The 22,129-nt window shown below is 58.4% G+C and overlaps 1 protein-coding gene across 4 annotated transcripts; it reads right to left on the reverse strand.

The window, feature by feature from the left end:
- Nucleotides 1-1,407: 1,407 nt before the first annotated feature.
- Nucleotides 1,408-12,889, reverse strand: NACAD (NAC alpha domain containing). Of its 4 annotated transcripts, none has more exons than XM_035723403.1 (9): nt 8,531-8,979; nt 7,489-8,360; nt 3,066-7,380; nt 2,846-2,961; nt 2,684-2,758; nt 2,186-2,332; nt 1,968-2,117; nt 1,754-1,876; nt 1,408-1,663 (listed from the first exon to the last, which is right to left on the reverse strand). In XM_035723403.1, the coding sequence occupies exons 1-9, from the start codon at nt 8,871-8,873 to the stop codon at nt 1,649-1,651; spliced, it is 6,156 nt and encodes a 2,051-aa protein (XP_035579296.1). In that variant the 5' UTR covers nt 8,874-8,979; the 3' UTR covers nt 1,408-1,648. The 4 variants fall into 4 exon arrangements, with proteins under 4 accessions (XP_035579296.1, XP_035579295.1, XP_035579297.1 ...); XM_035723404.1 differs by adding an exon at nt 9,016-9,052 and having other exon boundaries at nt 1,409-1,663; nt 3,066-8,360; nt 8,531-8,789; XM_035723402.1 differs by having other exon boundaries at nt 3,066-8,360.
- Between the last annotated feature and the right edge of the window lie 9,240 nt (nt 12,890-22,129).

The raw sequence follows: 22,129 nt of genomic DNA on the forward strand, positions 1-22,129 counted from the left end.
TCTCGCGGTGGGGGAGCCGGGCCCGCACGACGGGCCGGGCGCTGTGGCCTGGGGGCCGGCTGCCTGTCGGTGCTCGTCGCAGACCGGGAGGACGGGATTGGGGCTTTTGCTTCGTGGACGTGGGGCTGGGGGCAGCAGGGCGCCTGGGCGCTGGTGCAAGCGCAGGTCCTCGCTGTTGGGAGCGGGCTCCGGGTTCCCGAGCGTGGCGCCTGCCCCCCCTTGCCCTCATCCGAGTGCCCCAGTCCTCGGTCTCGCTGCCACCACAGGTGGTCTCCCCTGCAAACCCTCACCCTCACCACCCCCACCCGCCACCCCGAGAGCCTGTCATCTTGAAGCCCAGGGTCCCGGTCTCCAGGGGGCGTGGGGGGGGCACTGTGTTCTAGGCCTTCCCTGGGCTGGGCCCCTCCCCTGCCCTTGGCACATGGGGAGGCAGTGGGGGTGGCCCTGGAGACGCCCCTCCTCACCTAGAAGGTCCCTGCCCTGGGAGACCCCCGGCAGCACGTGTGGGAAGCCCCAGGCTGAGCAGGCTGGGTGCTGGGGTCCTGGAGAGGGAGGACAGAGGCCTGGGCCCACAGTGAGGCCGTGTGGGGGCCAGGCGGGGGTCTGCTTCCTGGCCAGCGGCAGGTCCGGACGGGAGGAGGGCTCTCACGCTTGGTTCCGGCCTGCGCTGTCCGGGAGCTGCCGGTCGGCCCAGGGCCGCAGAGCCAAGGGGGTATGGGGTAGGTCTCCCAACAGGAGCACAGGTCAACCTGCCCTGGCAGCACCTGGAACAGCTGAAGCCGTCCAGGCAGGGCCAGCCTACCCTGGGTGTGAGTGGCCCCGGCGAGCGGTCGGGGTGGGGTGGCCGCACTGTGGAGCCGGGTCTAAGTGCCCTGTGTGGACGGCAGGAGCCGCTCCCTCCTCTCCAGGGGTCCCTCTCACACGCAGCCCCCCTCCGCGGGTCCCTGGGCTTTGGAGAAGAGGGAACGTGGAGGGGATGGGCGGTCCCTCCAGAGCTGGGCGCCAGGAGGGGCCAGGAACTTTGGGGGCCAGTCGCTGCCCCCACCCCCCAGCAAACACCTTTTCAACGGCTAAACCTCCAGAGCCCCCGAGTCTGGGGAGTTCCTTCCCAAAACCAGTCCCCAGGCCCACGCCTTGGGCCACAGCCAGGTGACTGCCTGCCGTCTGGGCAGGCTGGGTACTGGGGCCACGGCGGCGGGGGGGAGATGGACCCCCACCTGCTAGAGTCACAGGACGGATCCCACCCTCTGGGGACAAGTGGGGACAGACCCCCACCCTCTAGCGACAGAGAGGACTCCCACTCTTGAGGATATGGGACAGACCCCCACCCTCTGGGACACGGAGAGATCACCCACCCTCTAGGGCCATGGGAACGCCACCAGCTCTGGGGCAGGAGCGGGTAGGACCGCCAGCCTTTGAGAACATGGGGAACAGGTCCCCGCCGTCTGGGACATGGAAGGGAGGACCCCCCCTCCTGGGGCTCTGCACGGACCCAGGAAGCGTCTCCACCCATTCACAAACCCCTTTCGGCTGGAGCGCGCGCCCGGGTAGGTAGGAGCCAGAGCAGAGGCCATGAGGAGACACCCATTTATTGAGCAGCAGAGCCGGGGGCAGGGACGGAGCTGTGCGGGCAGATGGCGGTCAGCGGCTACATGGTGAGCTCCTGCAGGAAACGGCAGAGAGAGAGAGGGCGGGCTGGGGAGGGGCGCGGCAGGGCCAGCAGCAGGGGGCCCACAAGGGGCCGGCCACTCACCATGATGGCGTTGACGATGTCGCTCTGGTTGTCCCTCAGGGCCCGCACCGCCCTGGCCCGCGACACGTTGGCCTGCGCCATCACCAGCTCAATGTCACGGAGCTCCAGCCCTGCCTCATCCACCTGCGGGGGGCGGGGGGGCAAGCAGGCAGGTTCTGGGGCTGCCCCCACCCCCAGGAAAAGCCGTTGAGCCCCCCCCATCCCTGTGCCTCACCTCCTCCTCCTCTTCCTCCTCCTCTTCCTCCTCGCATTCGGGCCTCACCAGCGGCCCGGGCGCGGACTCGGGGACCAGGGCGGAAGGCTCCGCGGGCACTTTGAACTTCTCAGCAGCAGCTCTGTGCACTTGCTGGGACAGGTCCTCGATCTGCAGGGGCACGGCGGTCAGCCCGTCCCGCACCCCGGGCCCCCACCCCCTCCCGCGGCCTGCCAGACCTTGGCCTCGCCGAAGACCACGTAGGTGTCCGAGGCTGGGCTCTTGAAGACGTCAGGCTTGGCGATGACAAACAGGATGTTCTTGGACTTCTGGATAGTGATCCGGGTGACCCCCTGGATTTGCCGCAGGCCCAGCTTGGACATAGCCTGGGGTCACGGGGGGTGGTGCTCAGACCTGGGCATCGACCCCGGCGGGAGGGGGGGGGGTGTCCCAGGCTGGGGTGGGGAGGAGCGGGTGGGCCCAAGGGGAGAGAGCACACTGACGGGGGGAACGAGGGTTCTGCCGCCAACCCTGGGGGACCCTCTGTGGTCTCTGGGCAGAGCCTGTGGGAGTGCCCCGGGGCATTGAGTGGGGTGCCGGACCCCAGCTGGGGGCACGGTCTCGATGGACGCTCCGGCCCCAGCAGTTTCACGACCCGACGGCCACTGGGTGTGAAGGGTCCCCTTATGCAGCAGGCCCCGCTCCCACGGAGTGGCCCGGGCGGGACCCCCACCGACCTTTCGGGCTTTCTTCTCACTACGACTCTGCTTGGCTTTGGCCACGGTCTCCTCGCTGCCGCCACCTGCCGGGGACTGGGGAGGACGGGGTTTGAGCACCCGAGGGGAGGGTGGGGTGGAGCCCTCCCAGGGGTGCGGCCTCCCTGCTCCCGGGCCAGGCACCTGGGCCGGGCACTGCGCCGTCTGCGCTCCTGAGAGGTCCTGCTCCTCCAGCTCTGCAGACGACTCGCCGTGGCTGTCCGAGTGCTGGCCGGATCCCGGAGCCCTCGGCGGCGAGTCTGGGCATGGGGTAGGAGTGTGTGTGCGTTGAGGATGGCTTCCTGCCCACCTGCCACCTCTGGTCCCTGGCTCAGGACAGCGTTCCAGCCCCGGCCCCTCTCACCTTCCTCCAGGCTGTCCTGGTCATCTTGCTGCTCGGCGGCCGGGGGCCCTCGAGGGCCAGGAGGCACTTGGCAGGGGGGCGAGATCCGCCAGGCCTGGTCTTTGGCATGGGTGTCGCCCGTGGGGGCCGTCTTGGGGCTGAGGATCGGGGAGTGGGCTGGGAGGCCAACCCGATGCCCGGCCCCAGGAGGTTTCGTGGTTCCTGAGAAGGCAGCCACCGCCCGCTGGGCTCCTGCCTGTGGCGGCTGGAAGCCCGGAGAGCCCGGGGGCTCCTTGCCCTCCTCCGAGTCTTCCCTGGGGCCCTGGCAAGGGCAGGGGGCGAGGGGTGCCATGGGGCACGGGGCTGCCTCTGTGGGGACCCCAGGAGCGGGGGGCTCTGGGACGAGGAGCCTGTCTTGGGGCACACTGGGCAGGCCCCTGGCAGGGCTTTTGGGGGCTCGTGCTGGGGACGAGCTGGGGCTTCTGGGTGCTACTTGTGCCCACTCTCCACTGCCTGGGCCCGGCCCGGGCTCCGGCTGCCGACAGGGTGCTGGAGAGGTGCGGGCAGGCTCTTTGGGGCAGCCCCTGCCAGGCCTGGGCACGAACCTCGGTGGAAACTCGGAGCAGGGGCCCAGCGCAGCTTCTGAGACCACAGCAACGGGAGACCTGGGCTCAGGGTTGGCTCTTCCCTCCTCCGCTGGGCTCTGGGGCCATGTAGGGCCAACCTCGGGGCGAGCAGCAGGACGTACCTCTGGGCCACTATCCCCAGGAGCCTTCCTAGCACCCCGGGGTGCTGACTCGAGGCCCCCAGCCCCTTGATTCTCACCCCCTGGGGCCTCCACCAGGGGCAAGTGGGGCTCGGCTCCATCACCAGCACGCACACAGGCACTGGGACCGGTTCCCTGCTCAGGTGCCAACAGGCCCTCAGCTACTTCCTCTCCAATGGAGGCAGGCTTGGGTGGGTCTGTGGCCTCCATGGCAGGCCTAGGGGGCCCTGTGGCAGGCTCTGGGCATTCTGGAGCTTTTGTGGCAGACTTGGGGCATTTCGGGCCCTCCGTGGCAGGCTCTGGGCATTCTGAGGCCTCTATGGTGGGCTCAGAATGTTCTGAGGCCCCCGTGGCAGGCTCTGGGCATTCTGGGGCCTCTGTGGCAGGCTCTGGGTGTTCTGCGGTCCCTGCGGCAGGCTCTGGGCATTCTGCGGTCCCCGTGGCAGGCTCTGGGCATTCCGGGGCCCCCGTGGCAGGTTCTGGGCATTCCGCGGCCCCCGTGGCAGGCTCCTGGTGTTCTGGGGCCCCCGTGGCAGGCTCTGGGCGTTCTGCGGCCCCTGTGGCAGGCTCTGGGTGTTCCGGGGCCCCCGTGGCAGGCTCTGAGCATTCCGGGGCCTCCGTGGCAGGCTCTGGGCATTCCGGGGCCACTGTGGCAGGTTCAGAATGTTCTGGGGCCCCCGTGACAGGCTCTGGGCGTTCTGGGGCCCCCGTGGCAGGCTCTGGGCATTCTGGGGCCTCCGTGGCAGGCTCAGAATATTCTGGGGTCTCTGTGGCAGGCTCTGGGTGTTCTGGGGCCTCTGCGGCAGGCTCTGGGCATTCCGGGGCCTCTGTGGCAGGCTCTGGGTGTTCTGGGGCCTCTGTGGCAGGCTCAGAGTATTCTGGGGTCTCTGTGGCAAGCTCTGGGTGTTCTGGAGTCTCTGCGGCAGACTCTGGGCATTCCGGGGCCTCTGTGGCAGGCTTAGAATACTCCGGGGCCTCTGCGGCAGACTCTGGGCATTCCGGGGCCTCTGTGGCAGGCTTAGAATACTCTGGGGCCTCTGTGGCAGGCTCTGGGCGTTCTGGGGCCTCCATGGCAGGCTCTGGGCATTCTGGGGCCTCTGTGGCAGGCTCTGGGCATTCCGGGGCCTCCGTGACAGGCTCAGAATGTTCTGGGGTCTCTGTGACAGGCTCTGGGTGTTCTGGGGCCTCTGTGGCAGGCTCTGGGCGTTCCAGGGCCTTCGTGGTAGGTTCTGGGCATTCTGGGACCCCTGTGGCAGGCTCTGGGCGTTTCGGGGGCCCCGTGGCAGGCTCTGGGCATTCCGAGGCCTCTGTGGCAGGTTCAGAATGTTCCGGGGCCTCCGTGGTAGACTCTGGACATTCCAGGGCCTCCCTGGCAGGCTCACAATGTTCGGGGGTCTCTGTGGCAGGCTCTGGGCATTCCAGGGCCTCCATGGCAGGCTCACAATGTTCTGGGGCCTCTGTGGCAGGCTCTGGGCATTCTGGGGCCTCTGTGGCAGGCTCAGAATGTTCCGGGGCCTCCATGGCAGGCTCTGGGCATTCTGGGGCCTCCGTGGCAGGCTCTGGGCATTCTGGGGCTTCTGTGGCAGGCTCAGAATGTTCCGGGGCCTCTGTGGCAAGCTCTGGGTGTTCCGGGGCCTCCGTGGCAGGCTCTGGGCATTCCAGGGCCTCCGTGGCAGGCTCAGAATGTTCCGGGGCCTCCATGGCAGGCTCTGGGCGTTCTGGGGCTTCCGTGGCAGGCTCAGAATGTTCCGGGGCCTCCGTGGCAGGCTCTGGGCATTCTGGGGCTTCTGTGGCAGGCTCAGAATGTTCCGGGGCCTCTGTGGCAAGCTCTGGGCGTTCCGGGGCCTCCGTGGCAGGCTCTGGGCGTTCCAGGGCCTCCGTGGCAGGCTCAGAATGTTCCGGGGCCTCCGTGGCAGGCTCTGGGCGTTCCGGGGCCTCCGTGGCAGGCTCAGAATGTTCCGGGGCCTCCGTGGCAGGCTCTGGGCGTTCCGGGGCCTCCGTGGCAGGCTCAGAATGTTCCGGGGCCTCAGTGGCAGGCTCTGGGCGTTCCGGGGCCTCCGTGGCAGGCTCTGGGCATTCCGGGGCCTCCGTGGCAGGCTCAGAATGTTCCGGGGCCTCCGTGGCAGGCTCTGGGCGTTCCGGGGCCTCCGTGGCAGGCTCAGAATGTTCTGGGGCCTCTGTGGCAAGCTCTGGGCATTCCGGGGCCTCTGTGGCAGGCTCAGAATGTTCCGGGGCCTCCGTGGCAGGCTCTGGGCATTCTGGGGCCTCTGTGGCAGGCTCACAATGTTCCGGGGCCTCTGTGGCAAGCTCTGGGCATTCCGGGGCCTCCGTGGCAGGCTCAGAATGTTCCGGGGCTTCTGTGGCAGGCTCTGGGCATTCTAGGGCCCCCGTGGCAGGCTCAGAATGTTCCGGGGCCTCTGTGGCAGGCTCAGGGTATTCCAGGACCTCTGTGGCAGACTCCAGGCATTCTACAGCCTCCGTGGCAGGTTCTGGGTGTTCTGGGGCTTCCGTGACAGGCTTGGGGCAATTTGTGGCCTCTGTGTCAGGTCCAGGGCGTTCCACAGCCTCTGTGGCAGGCTTGGGGGAATCTAGGGCCTCCATGTGAGGCTTGGAGGCGCCTGCAGTTCCCCATGAGGCCCAGGGTGTCCCAGCATCTGCAGCTGGCTCCAGGCCATCCAGCTGGGCCTGCTCCCAGGCTGGAGGCTCCGGGCCTCCAGTGCAGCTTGTGTCCCTCTCCTCAGGTGCTGGCCTCAGTTCCAAGGTCACTTGTCCTTCGTGCTGGGCTGCAGTGACCACAGGTTCGATTCCTGGCATGCAGCCTGCACCCTTCTGCAGGATCTCAAGCCTGGCCCCAGTGGGGGTCCCCTGGTCTGAGGGGAGGCCCACGTCCTGCAGGGACAGAGGTGTGGCCCCAGAGTCAGAGTCCTGGGGTAAGGTCCTGTCTGTTTCTCCCGGCTGGGGCACAGGGCTGACCAGAGAAGTGGGCGCCTGGCCTGAGGGGAGGCCCGCGTCCTGCAGGGGCAGGGGTGTGGCCACAGAGTCAGGGTCCTGGCCTGCTTCTTTCTCCAGCTTCTGCAGAGACTCTGGGCTTGGCGTGAGGGCTCCCTCTTCCGGGGCGGTCCAAGGGCCTGGGCCTAAGGCCGCGCTGTCATCCTCCCATAAGGGCTGAGCTCTGCCCGGGGCAGCAGGTGCTGGACCCCAGAGGGAGCCTGCCTCCTCCCTCCAGGCCTGGGGGCTCCCCCCGGAGAGGCCTGGGGCTTCCCGCGGGGTGTGAGGGGATGTGGCGGCGGCGGCGGCGGCGGAGGCCTGGCCCGGCCCGGGGACCTGGGCGCCCGGCTCCTGGCGCTCGGTGGCTCGGCAGGCCCCCCGCTCGGGGGCGGCGGGAGCGGGCTCGCCAGGGCTGTGCTGGCGCAGGGCAGCGGGCCGCGCGTGGGGCTCCTCACTGTACAGCCTCTCGTCGTCTGCCCCCGCGTAGGAGGCCGAGTCGGGGTCGGAGGAGGCTGCCGAGGTGTCGTCCCGGAAGGCGAAGGCCTCGTCCATGCCCTCGGTGATGGAGAGGTCAGACAGGGACTGCAGGGAGGACGCAAACGTGCTGTCGTCCTCGCCCTCCCCGGCTGGGTCCCCTCCGGGGACAGGGGCCCCCTCCTCCTGCTCGTCCTCGGGGGCCCTCGGCGTCACCTCCACGGCCTCCACCTGGACGATGAGGCTGCCTCGGAAGGGCAGGAGGGCGGCGGGGATCATGGGGTCGTTGGCCAGGAAGTCCAGCTCGGAGAAGTGGCCCTCCTGGCCCCAGGACGAGCTACTGTCGGCCGAGACGCTGGACTCCGGGGTCGGGGGGCCGGCGGGCCCCGTGGGAGACAACTCCTCGTCAGCCACCGAGCCCGCTGGGGAGAAGCCCCAGCCTGGGGGGACGTCCAGCCCTTCGGCCGGGGCCAGCAGGCTCAGGGAACAGGAGGGGGACGAGGCCCAGCTGTCCCCATCTGCCGTGATGTAGGAGCCCGAGGGTGAGGCGGGCGGCGAGTCCCCTGGCTCAGCCGGGGCGTCGCGGGCCTCCCTGCGGGGCCCGGGGCCAGGGAGCAGGCCACAGGCGCTCTCGGTGGGGGTGGAGGGCGGTGTGAAGTAGGGGTCAGGGTCTGGGGCAGGGCAAGGCACAGGAGGGTCACCCTGAGAACACACCTCGGGGGGTGGGTCCAGGCTGGGGTGCCCACCCTCCCGGTCCCTGAGCTCTGGCAGGGCTGCCCTGGATGGCGGGGGCGCCCGGCAGGTCTCCTCACCCATCACGATCCGGGGCTCCAGGGTGGCTGGGGGAGGACCCCCGGCAGGCTGGGCCTCGGGGGACCCCGGGCTGGGGCTGCCTTCTGCGGGCACCGCCCACGCCGAGGGGGTGCCGCCCGGCCCTGCATCCCAGCTGGCTCCCTCCGGCGGGGGCCGGGCGCCCGGCTTGCTGGGCAGAAACTCCAGGGCCAGGGCGCTGGGTCCGGGGGTCAGGGCACAGTGCTCCAGCCGGTCCCCTCTCGGGGTGGTGGCTGCGGCCACATCACAGGACGACTCTGTGGACAGAGGGGGGCATGAGGAGGGCAAACACCCTCTGGGGGCTGGAGCTGCTGCGTCTGGGGGAGAATTTCAGAGAGTTCCGACCCCAGGGGCACAGCCTGGGGCCAGGGGGTCGGGGGTGGGCGGCGTGGCTCCCGTCTGAGCCTCGGCAAGGCTGGACGAGCACCTGTCTCCGCGGACGCTGGCTGGCCGGCCCCCTGCCCTCGATCGGTGCTGCGCCTGGTGGACGACCTCTCCTGACCTCCTGTGTCAGAGCCCCCGGGGGCAGGGGGACCTGCACCCCGCTGGCCCTGGGACGCTCTAGGTCTCCCACCTCCTGTGCATGGGGGTCTCGCCTCTCTGCCTCGTCTCTCTCCTTGCTGCCCACACCCGAGGCCAGCCTCTGGAGGTGCCATCCGGCTGTGCCCTCGCTCTTGCTCCGAGAGCTGGTGCATGGAGGAGGGAAGCGGGGCCACTGTGCGTGTGTGCGTCCTCAGGCTGCGCGTCCCACGGGGGCCGAGCTGGAGCATGGGGGTGAGAAGGGTTCCCTCCGCCAGGAATATGCCATCCGGTCCCAGGGCAGTGTTACGGGGGCTGCTTGGGCCCCGACCATGTTCTTGGTGGCGGGGGGGGGGGTTCCTGCTCTATCACCCATGATCACCCCACAAGTACCTCCGTGCCTCAGCTGTCTGGCTGCAAAGTCGAGTATCTGCCAGGATTAGAGGTGAAGCTTTTACAAAGGGGCGGTGCCCTCCCCAGCCTGTCCATCGGCCTGCAGCAATGAGGGGCAGTCCCTCGGGGCCCTCGGGCCACACTACTGGGATTCTCAGGCTGGCCAGGGGATCGCAAGAAGGGGGTCCTTCGGGTCCACTGCCGAGTGACAGACACCCAACACCTGGAGGTGGGTGTGGTGGGTGGGGCGGGTGGAGACCGGCTCCTGGCACTGAGCCTGGGGTACCCTTGCCCACCCGCCCTGGGGCAGGGAGAGGGCAGAGCTGGGCCAAGGAGGGGGGGGTGAGGAAGGGAAGCCAAAGGTCAAAGGTTTTTGTAAGCATTCAAGGTCATCAAGCAGCCTGAGACCCTGAGTCTGGGGAGTCCTAGCCTCCACCTGCTTTACTGGACCCCAGAGGGAGGCCAGGCCCCTGGACCCAGCACTGGTGACATTCCCAGGTGACTTATCCACAGCAAGGTGCCCTTGGCCCTCCAGGGGTCACTCATGGCTGACCTCCTGCTGGGCCCCCCTGGCTGATCCTTCCAGACCCAGGCTGACCCCCTCAGCCTCCATCCACACTTGCTGACCTGGCCTCCCCCAGGATGTAGGCCTGCACTCCGGGGCACTGCCCCCCAGACCCTGCTCCCCCAGGGCATCCGACCTCCCACCCTCACAGCCTGCCCCCCCCGCCCCCCACGGCTTCCCCAGGCGCCAGCTCCATCCGGCTCCACCTGCCCAGGGCAGACCAATCACCGGCCCTGAGGCGGCTTCAGGCATCTCTGGGGCGAGTGCCCCCGGTGTTGGGGGTGCAGTTGAGAACCCCCCACCTCTGGTCCAGAGTCATGGGGCCAGGGCCCGCAGCTCCTCACAGACAATGGGGCGGCGGCGGCCCAGAGGGCGGGACGCGGGCCGGGAGCCACGGAGCCCTGGGATGCTCACAGGCCCTCGCGCCGCTTCTGGCTCCTGGAGGACATCCCGTTTCCGCCCGCCCGCCCTTCCCCGCAGTCCTGAGCTGGGACGTGCGGGGCTGGGGGGTTGGGGGGCGCTCAAGATTCAGGTGCTCGAAAGGGCAGGGCGCCAAAAGGACCGGAGAGGGGACTGGGGGGGGTGGTGACTGGAGAAGGGAGAAGGACAGAGGGAACAGGCAGGGAGAGGGACCGGAGAGGGAACAGGCAGGGACAGGGCGGCCGAGACGCGCGCAGGGGGCACAGCCCGAGGCCTCACCTGTGCGGGGCCCGGGCCTGCCCGCCTCCGGCAGCAGCGGCTCGGCACGGGCAGCCTCCCCGGGCATGGCCTGACCGTGCGCCCTTCCCTCGGTGCCCGGTCTGTCCGTGCGTCCGTCCGGCGGAGCCTGCGCGGCCACCGCCCCTCGGCCAGGGGTAGGGGGTGGGTGGGTCATCGGATGACGTCAGCACCGCCCCGCCCGCCCGGCGCCCCGAGTGAGCGTGCGCGTGCGCCCCAAGCACTGCGGAGCGCCGTGGCGGGGGGGGGGGGGGGGGGGGGGGGGGGGGGGGGGCGGCCTCCCTCCTTCCCCCGACCGGGGCTGCGCCCTCCCTCCGCGCTGCGCGGCCCCGCCTTTCCCGCAGCATTCCCCCCTGAACGCGAGGGGGCTCGGGGGCCAGTCGGAAGCTGGCCGGACCCCAGGGAACATCACCCCGAAGCCGGGCCTGGAAGAGGCGGGGTTGGGGAGGGTCGTCGGCACGCGGGGCGCAGGGGCCTCGGCGCCCTGGGGGAGGTGGCGGCGCCGTCCTGGTGCCCGGCCTCCTGCGTCCCCCTTGCCTCCATCCAGGAGGTGAGCTGGAGCCGCAGCTCCACGCTGATTGGCTGGCCGTCGCACGTTGGTCTCCGTGGCAACCGCCTCCCGGCTCCATGGAAACCGGAGAACGGAGCCGGCGCGGCGGGAACGCGGCGGGCAAGGCCGTCCCGGGGGAGCCGGGCGGACCGGTCCCGTGCGCCCCGCAGCTAGGCTCCCGGACACCGGGGCGGGAGGAAGAGGAGAACCACGCTTTCCTCCGCCTCGGCGCCCGCCTCCGCCACACCTCAGGGCTGCAAGCCCTCCCGAGCCTCCCTGAGCCGTGCCCTTGCTTCCACCCGGGCCCTCCCGCGCTCGCACCCGCCCAGTGCCAGGCTCCGGCTCCGGGAGACAGATGGCCATTGTCGCCATCCCAGAGCTGGGCGGGGCCAGGGAATCAGAGCGATCATTGTCGTGGGGGGTGCGGGGAATCTCCGCAACCCTGTCTCCCGCGGGCGCTGTCCCGGACGCACCGCGGGGCTGGCTCCCTGCCTGCGTTGGGCACCAGCCCCGCCACGCCCACCTGAGCCCTGCATCCTGCACCCCTCTCAGTCGCTGGAAGTGCGCGAGATCCGTCCATCCACCCCCCTGATGCGGACCCTCCTGTTCTTCCCTTCCCCCACGCCTTCATCCTCACCTCCCAGGCTCTTCTAAGTTGCCTCCTCCCATGGCCCTTCGCCCGTGGCCGTAGCAGAGTCCTTCACAGTTTCCACTGCTCTGCCGACCCCCTACCATCTGGCCTGCACACACTTTCCAGCAACCAAAAGCCCTTCAGCATGCCCTGAGGGGCTTCTAGTCTGGATGAGGTGGCTGGCCTAGGCTTGTCTCTTTGCTTTTCCCGACTACCAATAAACGCAGGAAATCAGAGACAACCAAAACAGAACTCTTACACATGAAAAGAGTGAGGTGATGTGGTGAGGGTCCCCAGGGCTGGAGGAACAACAGAGCAGCCCGACATAAGGGGGTCCAGGACCACGTTTCCTGACCCCCAGCCTGCCACCAGGAAGAGGACCAGGTGGACGTATTCATCCCCATGTGGGGCTGGAGTCCCACTGACGACTCTGGGTGTGTGTGTGGGGTCTGCTAGAACTGGCAGGAAGATCAAGGAGAGGCCCATTCCTTCCCCACCCGGCTCACTGGCCCCCCTGCCCCACCGAGAGGCCCCAAGGGTGGGGGGGAAGTACTCCTCTCAGCGGCCAGATACCCTGCCCCCATCCAGAGGCCCAGGATGGCCCAGCAGGGACCTCTGCACGGTCCACTGTCACTGAAACCACAGGCCACTAGAGTAGCTCAGGATCTGTCTGCTGAGTCCAAACAGGATAACCACCTGCTAAAATACAAAATGTGAACATAATAGCCTGACTGTTCAGGAGACAATAAAAAAAATCACGTCATACCAGGAAACTCAAGGAAGAACCCAAGACTCAGGAAAGTCACAACTAGAATAAGAAAGAGTAATCAACTGATGCCCAAACTGAGCTGAAGATGCTGGAATTATCTGACAAGGATTTTAAATCAGTCGTAATTGAAGAGGTTCCGTAAGGAATAACAGTTTATCTTGTAGCAAATGGAAAATGTCAGCAAAGAAACAGACATAACACAGAAGCAAACCAAAACCACAATATGATACAGAATCACTGAAAGGAAACACTTGCTGAGTGGCTTATCCGTGGCCAGAAATGACAGAGGATGTCCCAGTGAGGCTGCGGATGGGTCCACAGAAAGTACTCAACCTATTAACAACAACAACAACACAACACTGGGGGAAAAAACTGAACAGAGGCTCAGGAACCTGTGGGATAACAACACAAGAGCCACTGTTCCCATAACCGGAGTCCCAGAAGAAGAGTGGCAGGGGCGAGCAGTTGAAAAGAGTATTCAAAGAAATGATGGCTGAAACTCCCCAAATTAGGCAAAAGACAGAGACTTAGATTCAAGGAGCTGAGCAAATCTAAAATACGATACATCCAAGGAAATCCACGTCTGGCCACTTGAGCTGTAACTTCTTTTTTTTTTTTTTTTTTAAGATTTTTATTTATTTATTTGAGAGAGAGAGAGAATGAGAGAGAGCACGAGAGGGAAGAGGGTCAGAGGGAGAAGCAGACTCCCTGCTGAGCAGGGAGCCCGATGCGGGACTCGATCCCGGGACTCCAAGATCATGACCTGAGCCGAAGGCAGTCACTTAACCAACTGAGCCACCCAGGCGCCCTTGAGCTGTAACTTCTGAGCACCAAGGACGAAATCACGGAAACAGCCAGAGAGACGAGCATGAGGCCCACAGGGAATGCTGAGGACGACCACAGCGCACTTCCGATCCAGAGCCAGCGGCCGGAAGGAAGCCGAGCCATGTTTTCCAAGTGTTGACAGCAAGCATCGTTTGAGAAGGAAGGCGCTCGCTTCAGCCACGCGCCCGTGCACACACACAAGAACGAAGGAGAAATGCACTCTGAGCCAGGGGTCACTGAAGGCTCCAGCCCCGGCAGACCGCCCCGCAAGCCCGGGTATAGCGTGTCTCTCCACAAGGACGGACGTAAGGGCGGCCTCTTGGGGCACTGGGAGGGAAGAAGGAGCATGGGAAGGGCAGAGAGACGGGCGCAACAGTGGGCACTCCTCCTGAGTGCCCGGTGGCACGTGGGACGAGAGAAACAAATGTTAACACCAGCTGACACTCGAGAGGATACTTAAAAGCGGGGATGGCACAGCGACCAACATGGAAGCAGTGTGCGCACGTAACCCGAAGTGCACACACTGCTGGCGGCCGACTGTGAGGACCTGCACGCGAGCGTGTTTCAAGACCCAGAACGAACTCTAAGAAGACCATACAAGGGGCGCCTGGGTGGCTCAGTTGGTTGGGTGTCTGCCTTTGGCTCAGGTCATGGTCCCAGAGTCCTGGGATTGAGTCCTGCATCGGGCTCCCTGCTCAGGGGGAAGCCTGCTTCTCCCTCTCCCTCTGCAGCTCCCCCTGCTTGTGCTTGCTCTCCCCCCACTCCCCCGGGTCAAATAAATAAATAAAACCTAAAAAAAGAAAAAAAAGAAGAAGAAGACAATACACGATGACACACCCCAAACCACTCTATGTAAGTCAAAATAGAGTCCTTTAAAATGTTCAGAGTCCACAGGTGGGGTGTCTGGATGGCTCAGTCGGTTAAGCATCTGTCTTAACCTCAGGTCATGATCTCAGGGTCCTGGGACTGAGTCCCATGTCAGCCTGCTCTGCAGGGAGCCTACTCATGTTCTCAAATAAATAAATAAAATTTTATAAAAAAGTGTTCAGAGTCCACAGGAAAGCAAGATGAGAGAAACAAAAGAACAAGAAACAGAGGCAAACCAGAAGGCAAATAACAAAATGGCAGACTTTTGGCCTTAACACACATAAACGTAAATAGGTTAAATATACAAATTACATTAAATACGTTAAAATGTACACTAACAGATCAGGAGGCAAAGACTGGCAGAGTGGACAAAAAAGGCAGACTGAACTATATGCTGTTTATAAGAAAGTCACTTCAAATGCAATGACGTAGGTGTGCTGGGAGAAAGGAAGAAGACACACAATATGAATGGTAATCAAACACAAGACAACAACAAAATGAAGAAGCAGGAGTGGCTGGGTTAATATCTGAGAAAGTAGACTTTTAAGCGAAGGAAATAAGTGGCGACAGACTGACATTCTGTGATGACACATTAGAGGTAGTGATTGGTCCCCCAGGAAGACATAAGAATCCTAAATGTGCACACATCAACTCTTAGAGCCTCAAAATACACGAGGCTGAAGCTGGCAGAGCAGAGGAGAGACTGGCATATCTGCAAGTATGGTTGAGGACTTCACTTTGTCCCCTTGACAACCCACAGGACCACTAGACAGAAAACCAGCCCAGATGTAGGAGACCCACACCATCCGCCCACCCACAGCATCCCGCAGGGTAGTCCACCCAGCAAGACAGAGTGCTCCTATGTTCAAAGTAGGGAACATTCCCCAAGAGAGATCAAACCTTGGACCATAAAACCAACATCAACACGTCTAAAATAACTGAAATCACAGTGTTTGTATTCAGACCACAATGGACTCCAACAAAATAAATCACAGCAAGACAACAGGAAAATCTCCAAACACTGGGAAGAAAACCACACTCTTGTAAATGATCCATGGGTCAAAGGGGAAGTACTTCGGGGAGCTTTTTTAAAAACACAGAACTGAACCAAATAAAAATAATACAAAACATCAAAGTATGTGGTCTGCAGCTAAAGCAGTGCTGAGAGGGATATTTATAGCACATCAGAAGGAGGCAAGACCTCAAAATCATTGAAATTCCTGCCTCATGAAATTCCTGCCTCATGACAGGAAAAGAGCAAAATAAAATCAAAACAAGCAGAAAGAAGGAAATAATAAAGTCAAGAGCAGAAATCAATGAAATTGAAAATAGGAAATCAATGAAACAAACAAAATGGTTCTGAGAAGAATTAATAAGATTGATAAACCCCTAGCAAGACTGACAACCTTAAGAGGAGAGAAGACACAAATGCCCAGTATCAGAGTGCCCTGGCGGCTGGATGCTTAATTCTGTGTCAGCCTGACTGGGCCACAGGATGCCCGGACGGCTGGTAAGATTCTGTTTCTGGGAGTGCCAGCGTGATGTCTGAAATCCCTGGAGGCAAGAAGAAAATTAAAATATACCAAATTCGAGCAAGCAAAATGAAGTAGATAATATGAACAGTCCTGGAACCATGAAAGAAATTTAATTTTTCATTTAAAAGCTTACCTAAAGAAATGTTCAGGCCCAGATGATTTCACTGAAGAATTCTACCAAGCATGTAAAGTAGAATTAACATCAATTTTAAGCAATTTCTTCCAGAAAACAGAAGATGAAGGAACATATCCTAACTCATTTCCTGAGACAAATTTAAATACTGTACCCAAACCAAAGATAGTACCAGAAACAAACAAACGAACAAGAAACTACAGACAATATCTCCCATGAACTTAGGCGCAAAAAAATCTCAACAAAATATTGGCATATCAAATCTGACATTGTATAAAAAGAATTATACAACCATGACCAGATGGAATTTATTCCAGGTGTGCATGGATGGTTCCACATTTGAAAACCATTTGGAACAATCCACCATACCAACAAGCTAAAGAAAAATTATGCGATCGTATTGAGTGACACACAACCCATCTGACATAATCCAACAGCCGTTCAGATTGCTAAACACTTCTCAGCAAGTTAAAATGAACTTGATCAAGATCATATGCAAAAGCCTTACAGCGAACACTGCTTGACGGTGAAAGACTGGCTTTCTAGGGCTGAGGGAAGAAAAGGGCGTCTGCTCCTGCCCCTGTTTTCAACACAGGGCTGGGGGCTCTAAGCCCACAGCGAGGCAAGAAAAGAACTAAGGGCAGCCAGACTCTTCTGGAACGAAAGCACGAGGCGCTCCCCTGGCCAGCTTCCCAGCGGAACCGGCGGGAATAATACAACAAGCAGTTAAAGCTCCTGGAAATGGTCCGATGGGCAAACAAATGAAGAAAGAGCTATCGAAGAAAATGGGTGCCGAGTTATTTATTTTGTTAAAGATCTATTTATTTGAGAGAGAGAGAGAGAGAGCACATGTGTCTGGGAGGAGGGGCAGAGGGAGAGAACCTCAAGCAGACTCTGCACAGAATGCAGAGCCTGATGTGGGGCTTGATCTCATGACCTGAGCTGAAACCAAGAGTTGGACACGACTGAGCCACCCAGGTGCCCTGTTCAAAGTTCAAAAGAAAGCAGAGCCAGTGGTATCTGAGCCAAGCTGCTCCTTCCCTCCCCTCTCCCTGCTCACCAAGCTAGAGAAGCTACCCGACTGCTGGGGCCAAGAACACAGGCCCACAGTCACTTACCATTTCCTACCCTGTCCTGACACCTGCTGCCTGAGTCCCAGGCAAGTGTGGCCGAGGTGGGGCTCCCTTTCTCTGTTTAGCCCCTGCTTGTGGGAGGGAGACTCTACCTTGGGCCTGACATGCTGAATATGCCGACCCGGTGGCCTCTCTACCAGCTCAAGGCCATGGTTCCAATCCAGAAGAGGCTGCTGTCCCCCCTCCACTGAGTGCTCAGCTCCCAGATTGGGGGTGTCTCTCACAAGCTTGCTTTGAGCCCTGGCTGAGATTTTGCCAGGCTATGAAGTGGATAGCTCCCAATCTCTTCCCATAGGAGCTGACTTCCCTTACAATAGAGCATGGGGAAGTTTCAGCCGAGGGTGCCCTCAGGACAGTGGGGGGTTGTGGTCAAAGGCATGTGGGAGGAGATTCAGAGAGCCAATGAGGCCACAGCCTAGAGAGCAGGCCAGGGTGACTGTGGGCACACCTATGTACCTCCCGGAAGGAAAGCACCAGAGGCTGAACACTGCAGGGGAAAAGGAGCAGACTTCACCAAAATAGTCTAGCCAGTCCCCAGGCAAACAAGCAAATAACAGTAAGAAGCCCCAGAGGAGAGGGGGTGTTGGCCTTGGACCCAGAATTGTTATTTTATTAAAAATGCTCAATTTCCAACAAAAAATAACCAGGCACACAAAGAGAGGAAAGTATGACCCAGATTCCAGGAAGAAAGCGGGCAACAGGAACTGCCTATGAGAGTGACTAGATGACATATCTCACAAGGATTTCAAGGTACCTGTTATAAATATGCTCACGACTAAAGGAGAGCATGACTAAAGAAGTAAAGGAAGGTTTAATGATAAGGTTACATCAAGCAGAGAACATCCATAAAGCACAGAAATGAGGAAATTCACTTTAGGGGCCGACCACAAGATTTGAACTGGCAGGAGAATTGGTGAACTTGAAGACAGATCACAGGACATTATGCTAGCTGAAGAAGAGAAAAAAAAAAAAAATGAACAGAGCCTCCAAGAAACATGGAACACATTAACTGCCCCCAACATACACATAATGGGAATACCAGGAGGAGAGAGAGAGAACTTTCAAAAAAGGCATGGCTGCAAACTTCCTAGGTTGAAAACAAAAACCTCCCATACATTCAGAAAACTCAATGGACTTCAACTAGGATATATACAGACAGAGCTGCAAAGACATATAAAAAAATGCTAAAAGTCAAAGACAGAATCCTAAAAGCAGCAAAAATAATTAGGACTGGTACATTAGTTCATCAAGGTTGGAGGATTCAAGATCAGTATATAAAAATCAATTGTTGATCCCAAACAGCCAAAGCAATCTTGAGAAAGAACAAAACTTAGAGGTATCACGCTCCCACATTTTAAACTATACTACAAAGCAAATAAGTAATCAAAGTAAATCAACACAGTATGGTACTGGCAGGAAACAGACACACACATTAATGGAACTGAATAGAGAGCAAAGAAATAAACCCACATTTATGGGGTCAATGAATCTATGACATAGAAGGCAAGAATATCCAATGGGGGAAAAGACAGTCTCTCCAACAGATGGTGTTGGGGAAAATTGGACGGCCACATGCAGAAGAATGAAACTGGACCACTTTCTTATACCACACACAAAATAAATGCAAAATGGACGGAAGACCTAAATGTTGAGACCTGAAGCCATAAAACTCCCAGAGGAGAGCACAGGCACTAAGTTCTCTGACCTCGGTCTCAGCAATATTTTTTGGACCAGTCTCCTCAGGCAAGGGCAACGAAAGCTAAAATGAGACTGCATCAAGCTAAAAAGCTTGTGCACGGGAAGGAACCATCAACAAAACATAAAGGCAGCAGCCTACCGAGAGGGAGAAGATATCTGCGAATCACACAACCAAGTAAGAGGTTAATATCCAAAATATATAAAGAACATGTACAATAAAAAAAAAAAACCAACAGGGGGCGCCTGGGTGGCTCAGTCGTTAAGCATCTGACTTCTGCTCAGGTCATGATCCCAAGGTTCTGGGATCCAGCCTCATATCAGGTCCCCTGCTTCTCCCTCTCCCACTCCCCTTGCTTATGTTCTTGCTATCGCTCTGTCAAATAAATAAAATCTTAAAAAAAAACCCCGACAACAAATACTGTGACTTAAAAATTGGCAGAGGATTTGAATAGATATTTCTCTAAAGAAGATGTCCAGATGGCCAACAGTAGCATGAAAGATGCTTAGCATCACTCATCACCAGGGAAATACAACTCAAAACCACAGTGAGATACCACCTCACACCTGTCAGAATTGCTAGTATCAAAAAGAAAAAAATATTATGACAAGTGTTGGCAAGGACGTGCAGAAATTGGGACACTTGTGCAGTGTTGGTGGGAACACAAATTGGTGCAGCCACTCCACGGAGTGGAGGATCCTTGAGAAACTACAAAACAAATTGTAAAAAATCTAAAACCCAAAACACAAAATGGAAACAGCTTCAAAGAGAAACTGTTGGTTACCAGAGGAGGGAGGGATTGGGGGGGGGGGGTTTAAACAGATGAAGGGGATTAAAGGCACAAACTTCCAGTTAGAAAATAAGTAAGTCAGAAGTATGCAATGTACTGCACAGAGAATATGGTCAATACTATTCTAAGAACTTCAGTGACAGATGGGGGTAACTAGACCCACGGGGACCATTTCATAATGTATACAAACACCGAATCACCATGACGTACACCGGAAACTAACAGGATATTGTACATGAATTATACTTTGGGTAAAGATTCAATTGTATTTCTATAAATCTGTAATAATCCAAAATTGAAATAAAGAAAATGCCATGCATAAGGACACCAAAAAAATAAAGTCCTTAGGAATCAGTTTAGCAAAGGACATTCAAAATTTTTAGTCTGAAGATTACAAAACACTGTTGAAATTAAAGAATGCCTAAATAAATGGGCAAACATGCCATATTCATGGATCAGAAGGCCTAAGGTGGTTCAGAAAGCACTCCTCAAACTGACCTAAGGCTTCCTTGCTATTCCTATCAGAATCCTGACTACTTCTTTGTAAGAATTGATAGGCTACTTCTAAAATTTGTATGCAATTACGAGGGACCCAGAATAGTCAAAGCAACCTTGAAAACGTAGAATCTATTAAGACTCACATTGTAACAAATTCCAGTGTAGTTAAAAGTGTTGTATTTTCAGGCGTACAGTGTGAGTCAACACTTCCAGATTCACTCAGTGCTCAAGAAGCGTGTACTTGGCCCTTCACCTCCTCCCCCATCCCCTGGCCACCTCCCCTCAGGTACACATTTGCTCTCTATAGTTAGGAGTCTGTTTTTTGGTTTGTCTCTTTTCCTTTTTTAAATTCCATATAGGAGTGAAATCCTATGGTGTCTTTCTTAGTTCACTTAGCATAATATCCTCTAGCTCCATCCACATCATTGCAAATGGCAAGATTTCTTTTTTTTATGGCTGAATAATATCCCATTGAATATATATACACCATTTTCTTTATCCATTCATCAGGCAATGGACACTTGGGCTGCTTCCATAGTTTGGCTATTGTAAATGCTGCTGCTATAAACATAGGAGTGCATGTATCCCTCTGAATTCATGTTTTTGTCTTTGAGTAAGTACCTAGTAGTGCAACTGCTGGGTCGTAGGGTAGCTCTATCTTTAACTTTCTGAGGACCCTCCATGCTGTTCCCCAGAGCGGCCGCACCAGCTTGCGTTCCCACCAACAGTGCAGGAGGGCTCCCCTTTCTCCGCATCCCTGCCAACAGCTGTTGTTCCCCGTTTTGTTAATTTTAGCCATTCTGACAGGTGTGAGGTGGTACCTCATTGTGGTTTTGATGTGCGTTTCCCTGATGAGTGATACTATCTTTTCATGTGTCTGTTGGCTGTCTGGATATCTTAGGAGAAATGTCTGTTCATGTCTTCTGCCCATTTTTAAACTGTAAGGGTTTTTTTTTTTTTTTGGTGTTAGTAAGTTCTTTATATACTTTAGACACTAATCCTTTATTGGATATCATCTGCAAATATCTCCTCCCATTCTGCAGGCTTTTAGTTTTGTTGGCTGTTTCCCTCACTGTACAGAAGCTTTTTATTTTGGGGTAGTCTAGGACTCACACTTTCTAACTTCAAATGTCCTACAAAGCAACAATCAAGAGACAGAGGGATACTGACAGCCCAGAAATAACCCCAGACATTTGTGGCCAACTGAGTTTCAACCAAGGTGCCAAGACCATACAATGAGAAAAGAACTATCTTCTCAATAATGGTGTTGGGATAACTGGACAGTCACATGCAAAAGAATGTAGTTGACACTAAACACGTACCAAATACAAAACTTAACTCAAAATAGGTAATAACGTAAGGGCAAAATTACAAATTTTGTCTGTGTCTTCTTGGAAGACACAGGTATATTTTCAGGACCTAGATTCACCAAGGGATTTTGGGATATGACCCTCCAAAGCACAATCAAAAGAAAAAAGAGTGGACCTCCCAGAAACTTCAATCTTTGTGGCCGCAAGGACACCATCAAGAAAGTGAAAATACAATCCACAAAATGGGAATAAGCATTTGCAAATCCTTTCTCCAACGAGGGACTGGTTTCTAGAACATACTTTTACAACTCAGATGACCTAAAACCGAGACACAGAATCAGAATAGGTATTCCTCCAAAGATGACGCAAATGGACAGTAAGCACGTGTGAGGATAGATCACTGGTTGTCGTGGAAACGCACATCAAGCTGGCTAGAATGAAGAGGGCTCCCCAGCACTGGCCACAGGGGGAGACGCACCACCTTCTGGAATCCTAGCCACATCTGTGAGGACGCATGGTGAGCACGCGGCAGACCTCAGGGCTGCCCTCTGCTGGCGGGAACGCACGACGGCACAGTGACAGCTGAGCTCCCGGGCATTTATCCGAGTACTGGGGTTCCCGCCATCCTTGTGGGCAGGGCTGAGCCATCTAACTGCAGGGGCAGGGCAGGACTGGCACAGGGAACCCTCATGAGCCCCCGAGGGAGCTAGTGCAGACCCAACCAGAGGGCCACGCAGATTCCTCTACAGGAAGGTCTTGAAGCCAGGATAGGAATGGAGAACAGAGGGGTGGCAGCCAGCAAGGGGGACGCGTGGGTATAGAAGGCGCAAGGGTCCTGCCTGGGGACTCCCATCCCCGTCAGTGTCCCGGTGCAACACCCGCCAGTGCTGAGAGGTCACCGATGAGGAAACCGGGAGGACAAAGCTACCATGTCCCTCCTCACAAGCGCAAAGGGACCAGAGCGTCTCCCGTGGAGGCCGGTGGACCCGAGCAGTGCACAGGACCAGCTTGTGCGTCCTCAGCGGGCCCTCCGAGAGGCCCTGGCACCTGCCCACGGCAGTCCTTCACCGTGGCACGTCCTCCCGGCTCATCTTG

Source organism: Zalophus californianus, chromosome 12 (genome assembly GCF_009762305.2).
Source record: "Zalophus californianus isolate mZalCal1 chromosome 12, mZalCal1.pri.v2, whole genome shotgun sequence".
In the NCBI taxonomy this organism is placed as follows: Eukaryota; Metazoa; Chordata; class Mammalia; order Carnivora; family Otariidae; genus Zalophus; species Zalophus californianus.